Source organism: Microcaecilia unicolor, chromosome 2 (assembly GCF_901765095.1).
Source record: "Microcaecilia unicolor chromosome 2, aMicUni1.1, whole genome shotgun sequence".
Lineage (NCBI taxonomy): Eukaryota > Metazoa > Chordata > Amphibia > Gymnophiona > Siphonopidae > Microcaecilia > Microcaecilia unicolor.
This window is the reverse complement of record NC_044032.1, coordinates 322,070,641-322,087,765: the sequence shown is the minus strand read 5'-3', so window position 1 is coordinate 322,087,765 and position 17,125 is coordinate 322,070,641. Positions and strand designations below refer to the sequence as shown.

Genomic DNA, 17,125 nt, shown 5'->3' with positions numbered 1-17,125 from the left:
AATTTGCTTCCTTCAAGTTCCACATTACAAATCCACTCGTTCTTACTTTCAACAAACTGGAATAAATGTAGTACCAGTTGAGAAAAATCTTCCTCTCCAGTAGCCTCATATTCAACAGAAGTAACAATGAACTGTGTGTACACTAACTTTGTAGTACCACATCTGCTCAAGCAACAAAGCAGAAAAACTGGTCTTGGTGAACAGCTGGCACTGGTGTGTGGATCAGCATATAAAAGCAAACTTGAAGCTTGACCATCAGTGTATCTAGTTTCTGATGTACCCAAGAACAGGAAGTGCAGACTCAGCTTCTGCATCAAATTTGCAAATCCATGCATACACACATACATATAAACACAAAGATAACACAGAAAAAATGTAGATTATAACAGTAGATAGCAATCATAGGGTTCAGAATGTCTGCTCATATTCTTTTCCTGCTGCAATACTACTGAGTTTTCTCTGATTTCACCAACACTTTCCCCATTGCTACAGCTTCTGTGTCCATCCCAATTTACCTGCTTCATCTTAACATATCCTTTACTGCAGTCTGCTATCAGCTCCACTAAGGAAAAGACAGAAAGAAAGACATCTGTGAAATTTTTACTCATCATACAGTAAACTTGCTGAACAGGAACAGGTAAGAGGTGGCGGAACTCTCCCTACTACACACAAAAACCTCTTACATATTGGCCAATAGCAACATTTCAAACAGAAGTATCATTTTCTAAGATACAGCAGTCTGTTGATAGAAGATGGCTGAACCTATACTGCCAGAATGTACAATAGTGCATTTTTCCATCGTGTCAGTAGGTGCCCAACAGGCTTATTTTCGAAAGAGAAGGGCGCTCATCTTTCAACACAAATCGGAAGATGGGCGTTCTTCTTCCAGGGTCGCCCAAATCGGCATAATCAAAAGCAGATTTTGGGCGTCCTCAACTGCTTTCCGTCGCAGGGACGACCAAAGTTCCAGGGGACGTGTCGGAAGTATAGCGAAGGCGGGATTGAGGCGTGCTTAACACATGGGCATCCTCGGCCAATAATGGAAAAACGAAGAGCGTCCCAGACGAACACTTGGGCAACTTTACTTGGTCCATTTTTTCTAGCAAACAAGCCTCACAAAGGTGCCCAAACTGACCAGATGACCACTGGAGGGAATCAGGGATGACCTCCCCTTACTCCCCCAGTGGTCACCAACCCCCTCCCACCCAAAAAAAATTTTTTTTTTTGCCAGCCTGAAATATACCCAGCTCCATGACAGCAGTAGACTGCCCCAATTTGATGACCCCTACTTGACTAACTGTACATTTGTCCTTTAGATTGTAAGCTCTTTGAGCAGGGACTGTCCTTCTATGTTGAATTGTACAGCGCTGCGTAACCCTAGTAGCGCTTTAGAAATGTTAAATAGTAGTAGTAGTATACAGGTTCCTGGAGCAGTTTTAGTGGGTACTGCAGTGTACTTCAGGCAGGCGGACCCAGGCCCATCCCCCCATACCTGTTACACTTGTGGTGGTAAATGTGAGCCCTTCAAAACCCACCAGAATCCCACTGTACCCACATGCAGGTACCCCCCTTCACCCCTTAGGGCTATGGTAGTGTTGTAGAGTTGTGGGGAGTGCGTTTTGGGGTGGCTCAGCACCCAAGGTAAGGGAGCTATGCACCTGGGAGCAATTTGTGAAGTCCACTGCAGTGCACCCTAGGGTGCCCGGTTGGTGTCCTGGACTGTCAGGGGGGACCAGTGAACTACGAATGCTGGCTCCTCCCACGACCAAAGGGCTTGGATTTGGTTGTTTCTGAGATGGGTGTCCTCGGTTTCCATTATCACTGAAAACCGGGCACGACCCTCTCTAAGGACGACCTTAATGTTAAGATTTGGGCGTCCCCAACCGTATTATCGAAACAAAAGATGGATACCCATCTTGTTTCGATAATATGGGTTTCTCCGCCCCTTCCAGAGGACATCCTGCGAGGACGCCCTCAGGAAAACTTGGGCGCTCCGTTCGATTATGCCCCTCCAATTCTCCCACACCATCATCAGGATAGGAAATCCTTGATGAATTTCAAACAATGGTACCAATCAGGGAAATAAGAGCATGTTCATTAAACAAAGCAAGTATTTGTATTTCAAATTCTCCTGGGCATCAATACAGTTCAGGTCTTTACCTCGTCATCTGATTTTGCTCAACTGTTTTCATTAGCAGCGCAAGGTGAGTTACAATTCAGTTACAGGAGCTAATTCCTCATCCCATTTACAGTTTAAGAGGCTTTTCATCTCCATTTTCAGAGTAATTCCATAAAGAGCAGTGTAGGTTCATGTGGCAAGTACATATGTAAAGCGAAGATGCAGTGGCCTAGTGGTTAGGGTGGTGAACTTTGGTCCTGGGGAACTGAGGAACTGAGTTCGATTCCCGGCCCAGGCGGCTCCTTGTGACTTTGGGCAAGTCACTTAACCCTCCATTGCCTGCCGCATTGAGCCTGCCATGAGTGGGAAAAAGTGCGGGGTACAAATAAAAAAAAAAGTACCTGTAGCAGGTATTCTCCAAGGACAGGAAGCTGATTATTCTCACACATGGGTCGACGATCCGTGTCAGCCTGGGAATCGGCATAAAAACATAGCAAAAATAAAAGTTTGCTAGAGCCTTCTGGCACGTGTGCAGCGACACATCGCACATGCGCGAACTGATTTCCCGCCCGTCACGCGCTCTTCAGTTAAGTCCCAAAGCATAAAGAAATAAGCTAATGTGAGGTGGGCGGAATTGTGAGAATAATCAGCCTGCTGTCCTCAGAGAATACCTGATAGGTAAGCATCTTCGCTTTCTCCAAGGCCAAGCAGGCTGAATTATTCTCAAACATGGGGTATCCCTAGCATCCAGGCTCACCCAAAACAATAAACATTGGTCAACTGGGCCTCGCAACGGTGAGGACAAACATAGCTTAACCTGAAAGTACAGTGGGGGAAATAAGTATTTGATCCCTTGCTGATTTTGTAAGTTTGCCCACTGACAAAGACATGAGCAGCCCATAATTGAAGGGTAGGTTATTGGTAACAGTGAGAGATAGCACATCACAAATTAAATCCGGAAAATCACATTGTGGAAAGTATATGAATTTATTTGCATTCTGCAGAGGGAAATAAGTATTTAATCCTTCTGGCAAACAAGACCTAATACTTGGTGGCAAAACCCTTGTTGGCAAGCACAGCGGTCAGACGTCTTCTGTAGTTGATGATGAGGTTTGCACACATGTCAGGAGGAATTTTGGTCCACTCCTCTTTGCAGATCATCTCTAAATCATTAAGAGTTCTGGGCTGTCGCTTGGCAACTCGCAGCTTCAGCTCCCTCCATAAGTTTTCAATGGGATTAAGGTCTGGTGACTGGCTAGGCCACTCCATGACCCTAATGTGCTTCTTCCTGAGCCACTCCTTTGTTGCCTTAGCTGTATGTTTTGGGTCATTGTCGTGCTGGAAGACCCAGCCACGACCCATTTTTAAGGCCCTGGCGGAGGGAAGGAGGTTGTCACTCAGAATTGTACGGTACATGGCCCCATCCATTCTCCCATTGATGCGGTGAAGTAGTCCTGTGCCCTTAGCAGAGAAACACCCCCAAAACATAACATTTCCACCTCCATGCTTGACAGTGGGGACGGTGTTCTTTGGGTCATAGGCAGCATTTCTCTTCCTCCAAACACGGCGAGTTGAGTTCATGCCAAAGAGCTCAATTTTTGTCTCATCTGACCACAGCACCTTCTCCCAATCACTCTCGGCATCATCCAGGTGTTCACTGGCAAACTTCAGACGGGCCATCACATGTGCCTTCCGGAGCAGGGGGACCTTGCGGGCACTGCAGGATTGCAATCCGTTATGTCGTAATGTGTTACCAATGGTTTTCGTGGTGACAGTGGTCCCAGCTGCCTTGAGATCATTGACAAGTTCCCCCCTTGTACTTGTAGGCTGATTTCTAACCTTCCTCATGATCAAGGATACCCCACGAGGTGAGATTTTGCGTGGAGCCCCAGATCTTTGTCGATTGACAGTCATTTTGTACTTCTTCCATTTTCTTACTATGGCACCAACAGTTGTCTCCTTCTCGCCCAGCGTCTTACTGATGGTTTTGTAGCCCATTCCAGCCTTGTGCAGGTGTATGATCTTGTCCCTGACATCCTTAGACAGCTCCTTGCTCTTGGCCATTTTGTAGAGGTTAGAGTCTGACTGATTCACTGAGTCTGTGGACAGGTGTCTTTCATACAGGTGACCATTGCCGACAGCTGTCTGTCATGCAGGTAACGAGTTGATTTGGAGCATCTACCTGGTCTGTAGGGGCCAGATCTCTTACTGGTTGGTGGGGGATCAAATACTTATTTCCCTCTGCAGAATGCAAATAAATTCATATACTTTCCACAATGTGATTTTCCGGATTTAATTTGTGATGTGCTATCTCTCACTGTTACCAATAACCTACCCTTCAATTATGGGCTGCTCATGTCTTTGTCAGTGGGCAAACTTACAAAATCAGCAAGGGATCAAATACTTATTTCCCCCACTGTATATACAATTAGCTAAGAGTGCAGCCTGGAATAGAATAAAATGGGCCGGGGGTCACGTGATGTCACAGAACTGAACGGACGTCGGAAAGCTCAGCTCCCTTCCCCATGTCTAACAGACCCGTTTTGACGGTACTTACAGCTCCCTAATCGGGATAGCGAAAGTTCCGCTAGGCTCCGGAGAGTGAGAGATATCGGGAGGTGTGGTCCCCAAGCCGGTGGAGGAGAGGAATGCCCATTAAATCGGCGAAATTCGGGAAAGACAAGGGCAGCGTGCTGAAATCTAAGATGGTGTCGCTGAACCCATTGAAGTCCTCCGAGCTCCGTGACCTCGCCGAAACAGGCAGCCCCGGCGCTACAGGCACAGAATCTGGTCGCGGGGCACGAAGATATGGTGCAAATTTCCTTAAAGCACCTGTCGAAGTTACTAGATGATAAGCTGGCAAAGCTCAACGAGGGAGTCGACAAAATTAAAGAGTGCATCAGCACACACGCGGCCCGACTGCACGAAGCAGAAGACCGTATTACCTTGCAGGAGGAGCACGTCTGCAGCGGAGGGCAAGATTAGAGAAATGGAGCTGCAAATCAACCAGCTGAGAGATCGCGTGGCGACCAGGAAAACAGGAGCCGGCGAAACAACATCCGCATTGTGGGACTACCTGAGTCTGTTACCGATGCAGAGCTTAAAGATTTTACTGAAAAATGGCTGAGTGCAGAGTTCAAATCCAAGAAGACAGGAGGAGCCTCCACGGAAAGTCAAAGCAAAACAGCAAAAGTAGAGGCTGACAAATGCGCAAACCAATAGGGAGATAATATCGAAAACCAGTTTATTCAGAATATTCATATCAATATCAAAGACCCGACACGGTCCGTGTTTCGGCGCCAAAGCGCCTGCCTCAGGGGTCACAATCAACTTTCTCTGAGAAGAAGCTGATAGGCTTGAATAATTCCTTTATGTATGCAAGTTAATCCACAGAGAGAACAAAAGAACAGCTAACCGCATTATTCAAGCCTATCAGCTTCTTCTCAGAGAAAGTTGATTGTGACCCCTGAGGCAGGCGCTTTGGCGCCAAAACACGGACCGTGTCGGGTCCTTGATATTGATATGAATATTCTGAATAAACTGGGTTTTGATATTATCTCCCTATTGGTTTGCGCATTTGTCAGCCTCTACTTTTGAGTGCAGAGTTCAGCAGAGGCCAAGTGGAGCGAGTCCATCGAGTTGGGTCATGGAGAGAAGGAGAGGGGCGGCCCAGATTCATCATTGCCAGATCCCTGAGCTACGTGGTTAAAGCCACACTAATGGAGAAATTTAAGAAGCTCTGGAGAGTGGAATACGAGGGGGTAAAAATTTTGCTCTTCCAAGACTTCTCCGCGAGAGTGATGGAGCAGCGGAAATTTCTAGCTCCGTTCTGCACCCAGCTATTTGAGAAAGGCATCAAATTCGCCTTCCAATACCCAGCTCGTATGCGGATCACATATAATAACACCACATGCACGCTAACGACAGCGGAGGAACTGCAAGCTTTCTTGGAGAAAGTGCCGAGGGACCAAGTCCGAAATGAGGAAGTGCGGTGAGCTGTAATTAAGGCCCAATGGTGAGCAGCAGTAGTCTACAAGGAAGTTGCACTAGTTGGTTCCTGTTAGTGGTTGATTTTATTGCAGCTGGGTTGGTTGTTGTTTCTTTTTTTTTTGAAAATATCTTTATTGTGTCTTTGGTGCATAATAATGTCAAGATATAGTACAAAAATTAAAGTGCAAATACATGTCCCTACAAGGGGACTTCTGCTGGTACAACAACAAACCAAGTGAAAGCCAACACGCAAGTATATCACAAATTAGACTGCACATCTATGGCTTATAGTTATGTAAAACACCTTTGACTTTTTGGTTATGGTTAAACTTCCCACCCCTCCCAACCTCCCCCCCCCCCCCCCCCCCCCCCCCTGTTGTCCACTGCTGGTAACCAGACAATGCTAGTCTCTCTGATTTCCTCTTGGAGATTCCTTTCACTCCCCTCTCCCGAGTGTTAGTTTAGCATCATTTAGTCCTTAATTATTCTCAGCTGAGGGATCCGACAACAATACTTCAGCCTCAGGAATTCTACTCCATAGCAGTCGGTATTGCTGCAATCCTGGAGATGCATGAGGTTGTATCGTCTTCATTACCCAGCTAGCCATTTCTCTCATCAGGCCCATCCACACTGAGTTGGGGAGGGGCATTATCTATCCATGACATCAGAATGCACTTTTTGACTAGTATGGTGGCCACTATTACGAACTTACATTGGGCCTCACTCAGCCCTTGCTCTCTCAGATTCATCGAGCTACCCAAGTATGCAACTGAGTAGGACCAATCAAATTCATCTTGTACCAAGCGTTCTATGTGTGTAAGGGCGCCCTGCCAAAGCTTACCCAGCTTAGGGCATTCCATAAAGGAGTGTAGTAGTGTTCCCACATGCGCTCTACATTTCACACATTGATCATCGGACCACAACCCCAGTGCCTTCCCCTTTGCCCTGGAGACGTGAACCCTGTGCAAAATGCGAAATTGTATCTCCTGTAAAGCAGTGTTTGGTGTGACTTTGCAAAGCTCTCCAAAGGCCTTCCCTAATTCTTCCTCAGTCACTGTGCCCCCAATTTCTTTACTCCAAGTGTGCGCTAAGTGCTGCAGATATGTAACTTGTCTATTGTCCCTGATAATCTTGTGCCACATAGACAACTTATTTAATATGGGTGGCACTTGCATAAACACCAAATCCATTTTACCAAAGGATACCGGGCCCCCAATTTTACGCTCTATGGACAGTACATAGTCCCTAGCTTGCAAAAAGGCAAAAAACTGGGTATTAGGGATGCTCCATGCGCGCCTGATCTGTTCGAAGGACGGGAAAGTCTGCTCACCCACCCGGCGGAAATCCCCAATGTATCTACACCCCTTTGCTCTCCAAGGGTGGAATATCGTATTTCCAAGGCCTGCTGGGAAGTCCGAGTTTCCTGTCAAAGTGACAAAAGGACCCACTCCTCCCCTTGTTCCACCCAGCTCTCTCCACCATTTCCAAGCCCTCCACAATGCAAGCAAGTATGGACTGATTTTTACCCTGCCAAAACCACTAGCCTGTGCCGTGTCTATAAGTACGAATGGATCCAGAGGAGCACACCAACTCTCCCAGAAATCCTCCGGAGAGAAGGTCGTCCCTCCGGAATGTAACTCATGTATCCATCGCATCAGTGCTGCCACGTTGTATGCTCTGAGATCAGGCAGCCGAAGGCCTCCCTGTGTTTTATCTAGGACCAGTTTAGCAAATGAGATTCTGGGCCTCTTCGCATGCCATATAAACGAGGTAATTAAACTGCGATATTGACTCTCCTCCCGTTTGCGAACCCATAAAGGCACCATCTGTAAAGGGTATAATACTTTCGGTAGTAGGACCATTTTTACTAAAGCCACTCGCCCCATAAAACTGACTGGGAGATCTTTCCATTTGTTGCATAACTTCTTAATGGCTTCCAATCTTTCCACTACATTTTTTTTGTACACCCATTCTACTTTTGCACTTAAGTACACTCCCAGATATTTGATCCCCTCCCTGGCCCATCCCAGCGGGAAGTCTGACATCTGGACACATGCACATGGGTTACTAATTGGGAGTGCCTCAGATTTTCCAAAGTTGATGCACAAACCCGAAAATTGACCAAACTTTTTAATAAGGTCCATCACTTGGAAGATACCTGTGGAAGCATCATCCACCAGCAGCAACATGTCGTCAGCAAACATATTTATGCGGTATTCCCGACCTCCTACCTGAACCCCTTTCAGAGTCGGCTCTTGTCTGATTTTAGCTGCTAGTGGTTCGAGGGTGAGGATAAACAGAAGGGGCGACAATGGGCACCCCTGTCTGGTTCCTCCCCCCCAAGCGCACAACAGGAGTCAGCATATCATTTATTATAATTTGGGCAGTGGGATTGCTGTATAGTGCCTGAACCCATTCCAAAAACTCGCCCGTAATCCCATATTTTCGGAGCACCCAAAACAAGTATTCCCACACTACTTTGTCGAAAGCCTTTTCGGCATCTAGGCTGGCCATAATCTTATCCCCTGCTGTTTTTCTACCCTCCAACAGAATGCGGCTGACTTTTAATATGTTGGCTGAGGCGAATCGGCCCCTTACAAAGCCCACTTGATCTTGATGGACCAGATGTGGCACCACTGCGCCCAGACGCGCTGCTAAAACTGCCGCCAGAATCTTAATGTCCTGATTCAACAGGGATATAGGGCGATAAGAGCCTACTAGCTCCACATCTTTACCGGGTTTTGGTAATACCGTGATGTGCACATGATTCAGAACTGTGCCCATATCACCCGAGACGCGTATTTCCTCACACATAGCCACTAATGATGGGACTATCTTACCCTGTAGTATTTTATAGAACTCTGTCCCCAGGCCATCAGGTCCAGGAGCTTTTGCTAATTTCAGTTGTTTTATGACATTCAGCTCCTCCCGGCCCTCAATCGGTCTATTTAGGCTAGCTACCTCTGACTCTGTAAGGGATGGTAATCTCAGCCCTGCAAAGAAGCTCTCGCAGCTTGCCTCTGAGAAGGAACCCTTTGCATAGAGGGAAGAGTAAAACCGAACAAATTCTTGTTGAATCTCTGCCCTCCCCGTTTGTGCTTTACCTTGTGCATCCTTAATCTTTCCTATGAAACTTTTTCCACTTCTTTGCCGCACCAGTGTTGCTAGCAGTTTCCCCGTTTTGTTGCCCCATCTGTGCATGCGGTATTTGTATAAACGGATATCATACAATGCTCTGGCATCTAGCGCTGTCTGCAGCCTCTTTCTTGCTGCCGCATATTCTATCCTATTAATCTCTGAGGGCGAGAGAACAAGCCCTCTCCTTGCTCCCTGTACCTGGGCTATGAGTGTGTGGAGCTCCTTGTCCCTCTTTCTGTTGAGGGCTGCGGTATACGCTAATATCTTTCCGCGTATCACTGCCTTTGCTGCTTCCCAAAAGACTCTGTTATTTACTGGCTGCTCTGAGTTTTCTTCTACGTATTCTCCCCACACTTGCTTTAGATACTGGCAGAAGGCTTGGTCCTGGTACAGGGCCGGGTTCATGCGCCAGCGACTCATCCTTTCCTTTTCACCCCACCTCAGTTGAACCCACACTGGGGCATGGTCAGAGACGACCGCCTCGCCAATTTCTGCTCTCTCAGCCAATCTCACTAAGGATTGACTTATCAGCACGTAGTCAAGGCGCGCATGGACTCCGTGAGGATGAGAGAAAAAAGTGAATTCCCTCTCTTCTAGATGTAGTAGCCTCCAAATATCAATTACTCCCAGTTCATTGATTAGAAAGTTTACTCCCTTCCCATCATGGTCCCTGCTAACTGTCTTAGCTGGTTTCCGGTCTATTGAGGGATCACTAGTTATATTGAGGTCCCCCCCTAGTACAGTGGGGGAAATAAGTATTTGATCCCTTGCTGATTTTGTAAGTTTGCCCACTGACAAAGACATGAGCAGCCCATAATTGAAGGGTAGGTTATTGGTAACAGTGAGAGATAGCACATCACAAATTAAATCCGGAAAATCACATTGTGGAAAGTATATGAATTTATTTGCATTCTGCAGAGGGAAATAAGTATTTAATCCCTCTGGCAAACAAGACCTAATACTTGGTGGCAAAACCCTTGTTGGCAAGCACAGCGGTCAGACGTCTTCTGTAGTTGATGATGAGGTTTGCACACATGTCAGGAGGAATTTTGGTCCACTCCTCTTTGCAGATCATCTCTAAATCATTAAGAGTTCTGGGCTGTCGCTTGGCAACTCGCAGCTTCAGCTCCCTCCATAAGTTTTCAATGGGATTAAGGTCTGGTGACTGGCTAGGCCACTCCATGACCCTAATGTGCTTCTTCCTGAGCCACTCCTTTGTTGCCTTGGCTGTATGTTTTGGGTCATTGTCGTGCTGGAAGACCCAGCCACGACCCATTTTTAAGGCCCTGGCGGAGGGAAGGAGGTTGTCACTCAGAATTGTACGGTACATGGCCCCATCCATTCTCCCATTGATGCGGTGAAGTAGTCCTGTGCCCTTAGCAGAGAAACACCCCCAAAACATAACATTTCCACCTCCATGCTTGACAGTGGGGACGGTGTTCTTTGGGTCATAGGCAGCATTTCTCTTCCTCCAAACACGGCGAGTTGAGTTCATGCCAAAGAGCTCAATTTTTGTCTCATCTGACCACAGCACCTTCTCCCAATCACTCTCGGCATCATCCAGGTGTTCACTGGCAAACTTCAGACGGGCCGTCACATGTGCCTTCCGGAGCAGGGGGACCTTGCGGGCACTGCAGGATTGCAATCCGTTATGTCGTAATGTGTTACCAATGGTTTTCATGGTGACAGTGGTCCCAGCTGCCTTGAGATCATTGACAAGTTCCCCCCTTGTAGTTGTAGGCTGATTTCTAACCTTCCTCATGATCAAGGATACCCCACGAGGTGAGATTTTGCGTGGAGCCCCAGATCTTTGTCGATTGACAGTCATTTTGTACTTCTTCCATTTTCTTACTATGGCACCAACAGTTGTCTCCTTCTCGCCCAGCGTCTTACTGATGGTTTTGTAGCCCATTCCAGCCTTGTGCAGGTGTATGATCTTGTCCCTGACATCCTTAGACAGCTCCTTGCTCTTGGCTATTTTGTAGAGGTTAGAGTCTGACTGATTCACTGAGTCTGTGGACAGGTGTCTTTCATACAGGTGACCATTGCCAACAGCTGTCTGTCATGCAGGTAACGAGTTGATTTGGAGCATCTACCTGGTCTGTAGGGGCCAGATCTCTTACTGGTTGGTGGGGGATCAAATACTTATTTCCCTCTGCAGAATGCAAATAAATTCATATACTTTCCACAATGTGATTTTCCGGATTTAATTTGTGATGTGCTATCTCTCACTGTTACCAATAACCTACCCTTCAATTATGGGCTGCTCATGTCTTTGTCAGTGGGCAAACTTACAAAATCAGCAAGGGATCAAATACTTATTTCCCCCACTGTATAAATGGGTAGTTATCAAATGTGGTGAGCTTTGCAGCCAGTAGGGTAAAGAACTTCTGTGAATATATATTGGGTGCATATATACTACATATAGCCACTTTCTGTCCCTGCAGAAGGCCTGCTATGATTACATACCGGCCATCCGGGTCCTGATACAATCTGTGCAACTCAAATGCCAAGTTCTTTTTTAATAGGATTGCCACACCTCTCTGCCTGTTATTGTACGAGGCATAGTATACTTCCCCCACCCACTCTCTGCGCAGTTTAACATGCTCAGCGTTCCCCAAGTGTGTTTCCTGCAATAAGGCGATGTCAGCCTGTTGTTTCCTTAACGTCTGTAATATTTTAAAGCGTTTGACTGGTGAGTGGACTCCGTCCACATTTAGGGATATAACTCTCAAACTAGCCATACAGAAGCAATCTCCATATCCAAATGTTCACAATAGATTTCATGAGATTCCCACCAAGGGGGCCTCCCAGCCAAACCCCCCAGGAGACTCTAGTAGCAGCGTAAAATGCGTTGAATAGCTCCTTCTGTTGTGCGGTGGACAACTTCCCTCCCACTCCCTCCCCCCTCCTCTTCCCTCCCAGCCCCCCTCCCATGGAAGGATACCCCCCCTACCTTCCAAACTCTCCCAACCATTCAACACATTCAATCTCCCCCCCAACCACATCCACAGCTTCTTCGCCTCACTCATCCCCTTAACACTAACTCCCCCCGGTCCCTTGAGCTTACCCTACCCCCCTTACAAAATAGTCTCTTATAACCCTCTATGTGCATGTCCTATTTCTTCCCCCATGGCACCCTACCTGTGTCATGCGGTACAATACTAATCATAATACCTTTGAACTGTAGTCTCTGTGCATATACCGTTAACAGGTCTCTCACTAATGAGGCTTATAACATTTGAAACATATTAACCTTAACATGTAAACATAAACATAACTTGTCTCATGCAGATATTCAATTACATGTTGAGAGACTCAGAATACCTGCGGACCATGTCTGAGTGTTATACTCTTCAATCAGTCACTACAGCTTGTCTTGTCTCTCACCCCACAGCTCGGGCATTTAAGGTATAGTAAGAACTTCGAGGAGGCTCCTCTTGCTTCCATACCGATAGAGATGTCCACTCGCTGCTTAGCATGATTCTGCTCCTCCCAGCTCCCCGCAAAGCCAACTTTGGCAGGCATTTCTCAATGGTCTGCTCCACTGATCTGCAGAAGTTCAACACATGCAGTGAGCCTCCTACGTCTTACTTAGCTAGCTGTGGGGTTCTGCAAATTATCAACTGTTCATTGGCCACCAGGGCTGCGGCCACATCTTCTGAGTCCCAAAAACTAAGGAAGAAAAATAACCGTTAGATGTAGGTTGGAAACAGGCATTCAGGGCTGCATGCGTTCCACATAGTTTCCCAGTTCTTTAGGTTCTGTGAAGAAAAGTACTTTATTGTCCTGCATGATCCGGACTTTAGCGGGGAAAAGCAGAGCAAACTTTACTCCTTTCTCATACAGCCTCTTGCAATGCTGCCCCATCCTCCGACGCTGTTCAGTTACTGCAGCAGAATAGTCCTGAAACATTAGGATTCTATGCCCGTCATATTCCAACTCCCCTTTCTTCTTCCGGAACGCTAGCAAAAGTTTCTCCTTATCAGCGTAATTTAGGATTCTGGCAATGACCGTCCTGGGGCGTGCGTCTCCCTCTTTCAGGGCACCGAGTCTATGTACCCGCTCAACCTTCAGTCCTTTCTCAGGCCCCTGCAATCCCAGCTTTTCCGGCAGCCATGACTCCATAAAGTGCCATAAATCTTTCTCTTTTACTGTCTCAGGGAGTCCCACTACTCTCACATTATTTCTTCTGCTCCTATTTTCCAAGTCGTCTAGCTGTTTTTCCAGTTTCCCGCATTTTTGTTCAAGTTCCACCAACCTCGTGTCTGCTGCCTCTGCCCTGTCCTCCTGCCTGGAGATTCTTTCCTCTGCTTGTTGCAGCCTCGCGCCCTGCCGCTCCACTGCCTCTCTGATTTGCTCCACCGATGTTTGGAACTTGGATAGTTTTTCTTCCAGTATTGCGGTAACTTGCTGGATCAAATCTTTAAAGGCGTCTGCCGGCTGGCTGATCTCTCCCGCGGCCACATTTACCGTCGCCATTTTGGCGCGCGCTTCCACCTCGCGGGTCTTTTTAGGCCGCTGAGTCCTAGCGGGCATACCCGTCTCCCGTCCTCGCTGGGCTGCCGACTAGGGCGCAGATGCGCTGCCCTACTCTTCCGCTGCTCTGATCTCCGTTTTACTTATCTTAAAAGAGATTTTTGCGTTTAAATTAGCTGGTTTTCAGGGGCGTCGGGAGCGGAGCTAGATCGCGTGCGTCCGATCAGCCGCGTTGCATCATGGGACCGGTTGTTGTTTCAATGACATGACCCCTGGACATATATCCTTGACAGCAGAGGAGAATGGCCGGGTCAGGACTATAATCAACCCTCCTCGAGCTGGGTAAGCGGCCTAAGGAGAGTGAACTTTGTTTTGCGTGGCAAAGAGTTGGAGGCTAACAGATGTAGTGGGTAAAAAGACATTACTGAACTCAATTTCCATCAGTTCTTTATCACTGAGTAAGCAGCCTATGCAGCTGTCGGTTGATAAGAGGCACATCCCAGCTGCAAGTGTGTTAACAGTTTAGCCTTGTTCCACCGGGGTTTTGGTTTACATACAGTTATATAGTGGGGGGGGACAAGGGGGGGGGACAAGGGGGGAGGGAGCTGGATGCTTATTGATAGGTGGGAGGTGGTTGAATATGGGTTTTTCAATCAATCAGGGAGGATGGGAGAAGGGGAGGAAGTGGATATGGGTTGTGATAGGAGTTGTGGGCTGCTGTATGGGAGTGATAGGGTGGATGTGGGGAAGACTGAATGAAGTGTGGATGGAAGGGGATGTTCGGTCTGCTAGGGTGATGACAGTAGTGCACCAGGGGGAGGAGAGGGGAGGGATGGGGTGGAGCCGGAGGGGGGGGAGGGAGGGAGGGACGGGGACCTGGAGGAGACCGGCCTAGGGGGAGACTGAAGACTTCCGCAATATTGGTTTTCCAGGGGGAGTACAGGGCACAGACAGAGGTCAGCTGGAAATTATTGAGGGGAGCCGCTGCTGGGACGGAGCCCCGAGCCGATCTATTGACATACTGGTGTGTGGACAATATGTGGGCAAATTGGGACAATGGGTAGTATTCGGGTGGCGACACTCAATGTAGACAGAGTGCACTCTCTGATTAAACTGAAGAAAATCTTGCAATATGGGAAGCAAATAAAAACAGAAACTCACCTGTCAGCCCCGGAACATCTCAAACTGAAACAGAGCTGGGTGGGAGAAATAGTGTTTTCATCCTCCAATAGCAGATAGCGAGGGGTAGCGGTCCTTATACGGAAAGTCTTGACACAGTATTCCATAAAACCATTCAAGACCCTGAGGGACGGTTTGTGGTTTGGGTAGGGGTTATTCAAGGGTTGAAACTCGCCCTTTGCTCCGTATACGCCCCTAACATCTACTCTAGGAAATTCTACTCCCATCTCCTCTCGACTTTAATGCAGCTGCAAGATTATCAATTGTTAGTGGGGGGGGGGGACTTTAATATCACAGCGGACCCCCTCATTGATTGTAGTCCACCGAAGAATCGACCTAAGGAAATGGAGGAGAGAGGTATAGGACTTTTGAACAGGGAGCTGGGACTAGTAGATATTTGGAGGGCCTTACACCCTGAAGAACGAGAATACACCTACTTTTCAAATGTACATAATTGTCATGCCAGATTGGATTATCTATTATTATCCCCATCTCTTTTTTCGTCCAGTAGATCCGCAGAAATCAAAGCGGCTGTTGTGTCGGATCATAGTCTCCTATGGGTAGAAATTGGCACTGCGGGGGTGAGGAAACAGCCTGGGTGGCGAATGAACCCAACCTTATACAGAGACTCCGAATTCCGGAAAGGAATGGGCATTGTTTCTGAAAGATAATAAAGCAAGTGATGTTGATCCGTTACTCTTATGGGAAACAGGGAAGGTAGTCATGCGGGGAAAAATCCTGGCATGCACAGCGAGCTCCCGTAAGCAAAAAGAAAAAGAGCTGTTAGCAACACTCTACTACTACTACTACTATTTAGCATTTTTATAGCGCTACAAGGCTTACGCAGCGCTGCACAAACATAGAAGAAAGACAGTCCCTGCTCAAAGAGCTTACAATCTAATAGACAAAAAATAAATAAAGTAAGCAAATCAAATCAATTAATGTGAACGGGAAGGAAGAGAGGAGGGTAGGTGGAGGCGAGTGGTTACAAGTGGTTACGAGTCAAAAGCAATGTTAAAGAGGTGGACTTTCAGTCTAGATTTAAAGGTGGCCAAGGATGGGGCAAGACGTAGGGGCTCAGGAAGTTTATTCCAGGCGTAGGGTGCAGCGAGACAGAAGGCGCGAAGTCTGGAGTTGGCAGTAGTGGAGAAGGGAACAGATAAGAAGGATTTATCCATGGAGCGGAGTGCACGGGAAGGGATGTAGGGAAGGACGAGTGTGGAGAGATACTGGGGAGCAGCAGAGTGAGTACATTTATAGGTTAGTAGAAGAAGTTTGGATGCGAAAACGGATAGGAAGCCAGTGAAGGGTCTTGAGGAGAGACAAAAAATAAAGTAATCAAATCAAATCAATTAATGTGTACAGGAAGGAGGAGAGGAGGGTAGGTTGAGGCGAGTGGTTACAAGTCAAAAGCAATGTTAAACACTCAGTCAGTTGCAGAAGGTCAGAGGAGCAGCAACGAGGGGGGACACGGCGGCCCAGAGTAAGTTTAAAGAGTTAAAAGCCCAGATTAATGACATTCTATCTCAGAGGGCCCTGGGTGACATCCAACTGTACAAACATCGCCTCCACCGGTGGGAAAATAAAACTGGGAAACTGCTGGCAAATATGGTGCGTAACAGAGCAGCGAAGCAGGTGATAACCCATATTAAGGGGGGGAATGGGCAGCCGGTAGATAAGGAGGAGGACATACAACAAGCTTTCGTAGACTTTTATAAGACATTATATGACCGGGGACATTGTGACAGGGACAAACGAGAGCTCTTTTTTCGGGATCTGGGACTCCCATCCTTATCACAAGAGCAGAGAAACTTCCTCAATGCGCCGGTCCAAGGGCTGGAGATCCAGCACGCAATAAAACATCTTAAATTGGCTAAGGCCCCGGGGCCCGATGGACTAGGCACTGAATTTTACAAGATTCTGAGAGAGCAACTCGTAGGTCCATTTAGTGAGCTTTGCGAGGCATTATGCAGGGAGAGGCAGAGTACAGGTACTTTGACGCATGCCTCAATTATTGTTCTTCCGAAGCCGGGTCGGGACAGGGAGTTACTGGGCTCCTATCACCCAATTTCCCTCTTAAATCAAGATATAAAACTATTCGCCAGTATTATGGCCGCCCGACTGGGAAAGGTGTTACCCCTGTTGGTACATGCAGATCAAACAGGGTTCGTACCAGGAAGGTACGCCTCAACTAACATCTTACAAGCCTTGAGTACAATC

At 47.3% G+C, this 17,125-nt stretch overlaps 1 protein-coding gene across 5 annotated transcripts in view; it reads right to left on the bottom strand.

The window, feature by feature from the left end:
- APTX (aprataxin) overlaps window positions 1-17,125 on the bottom strand; it is a 331,981-nt gene that overhangs the window by 249,650 nt on the left and 65,206 nt on the right. For all 5 annotated transcript variants that reach the window (XM_030194334.1, XM_030194338.1, XM_030194337.1 and 2 more), the window contains exon 3: window positions 516-562. In XM_030194334.1, the coding sequence (XP_030050194.1) occupies window positions 516-562 (47 nt within the window). The remainder of the gene's footprint in view (window positions 1-515; window positions 563-17,125) is intronic.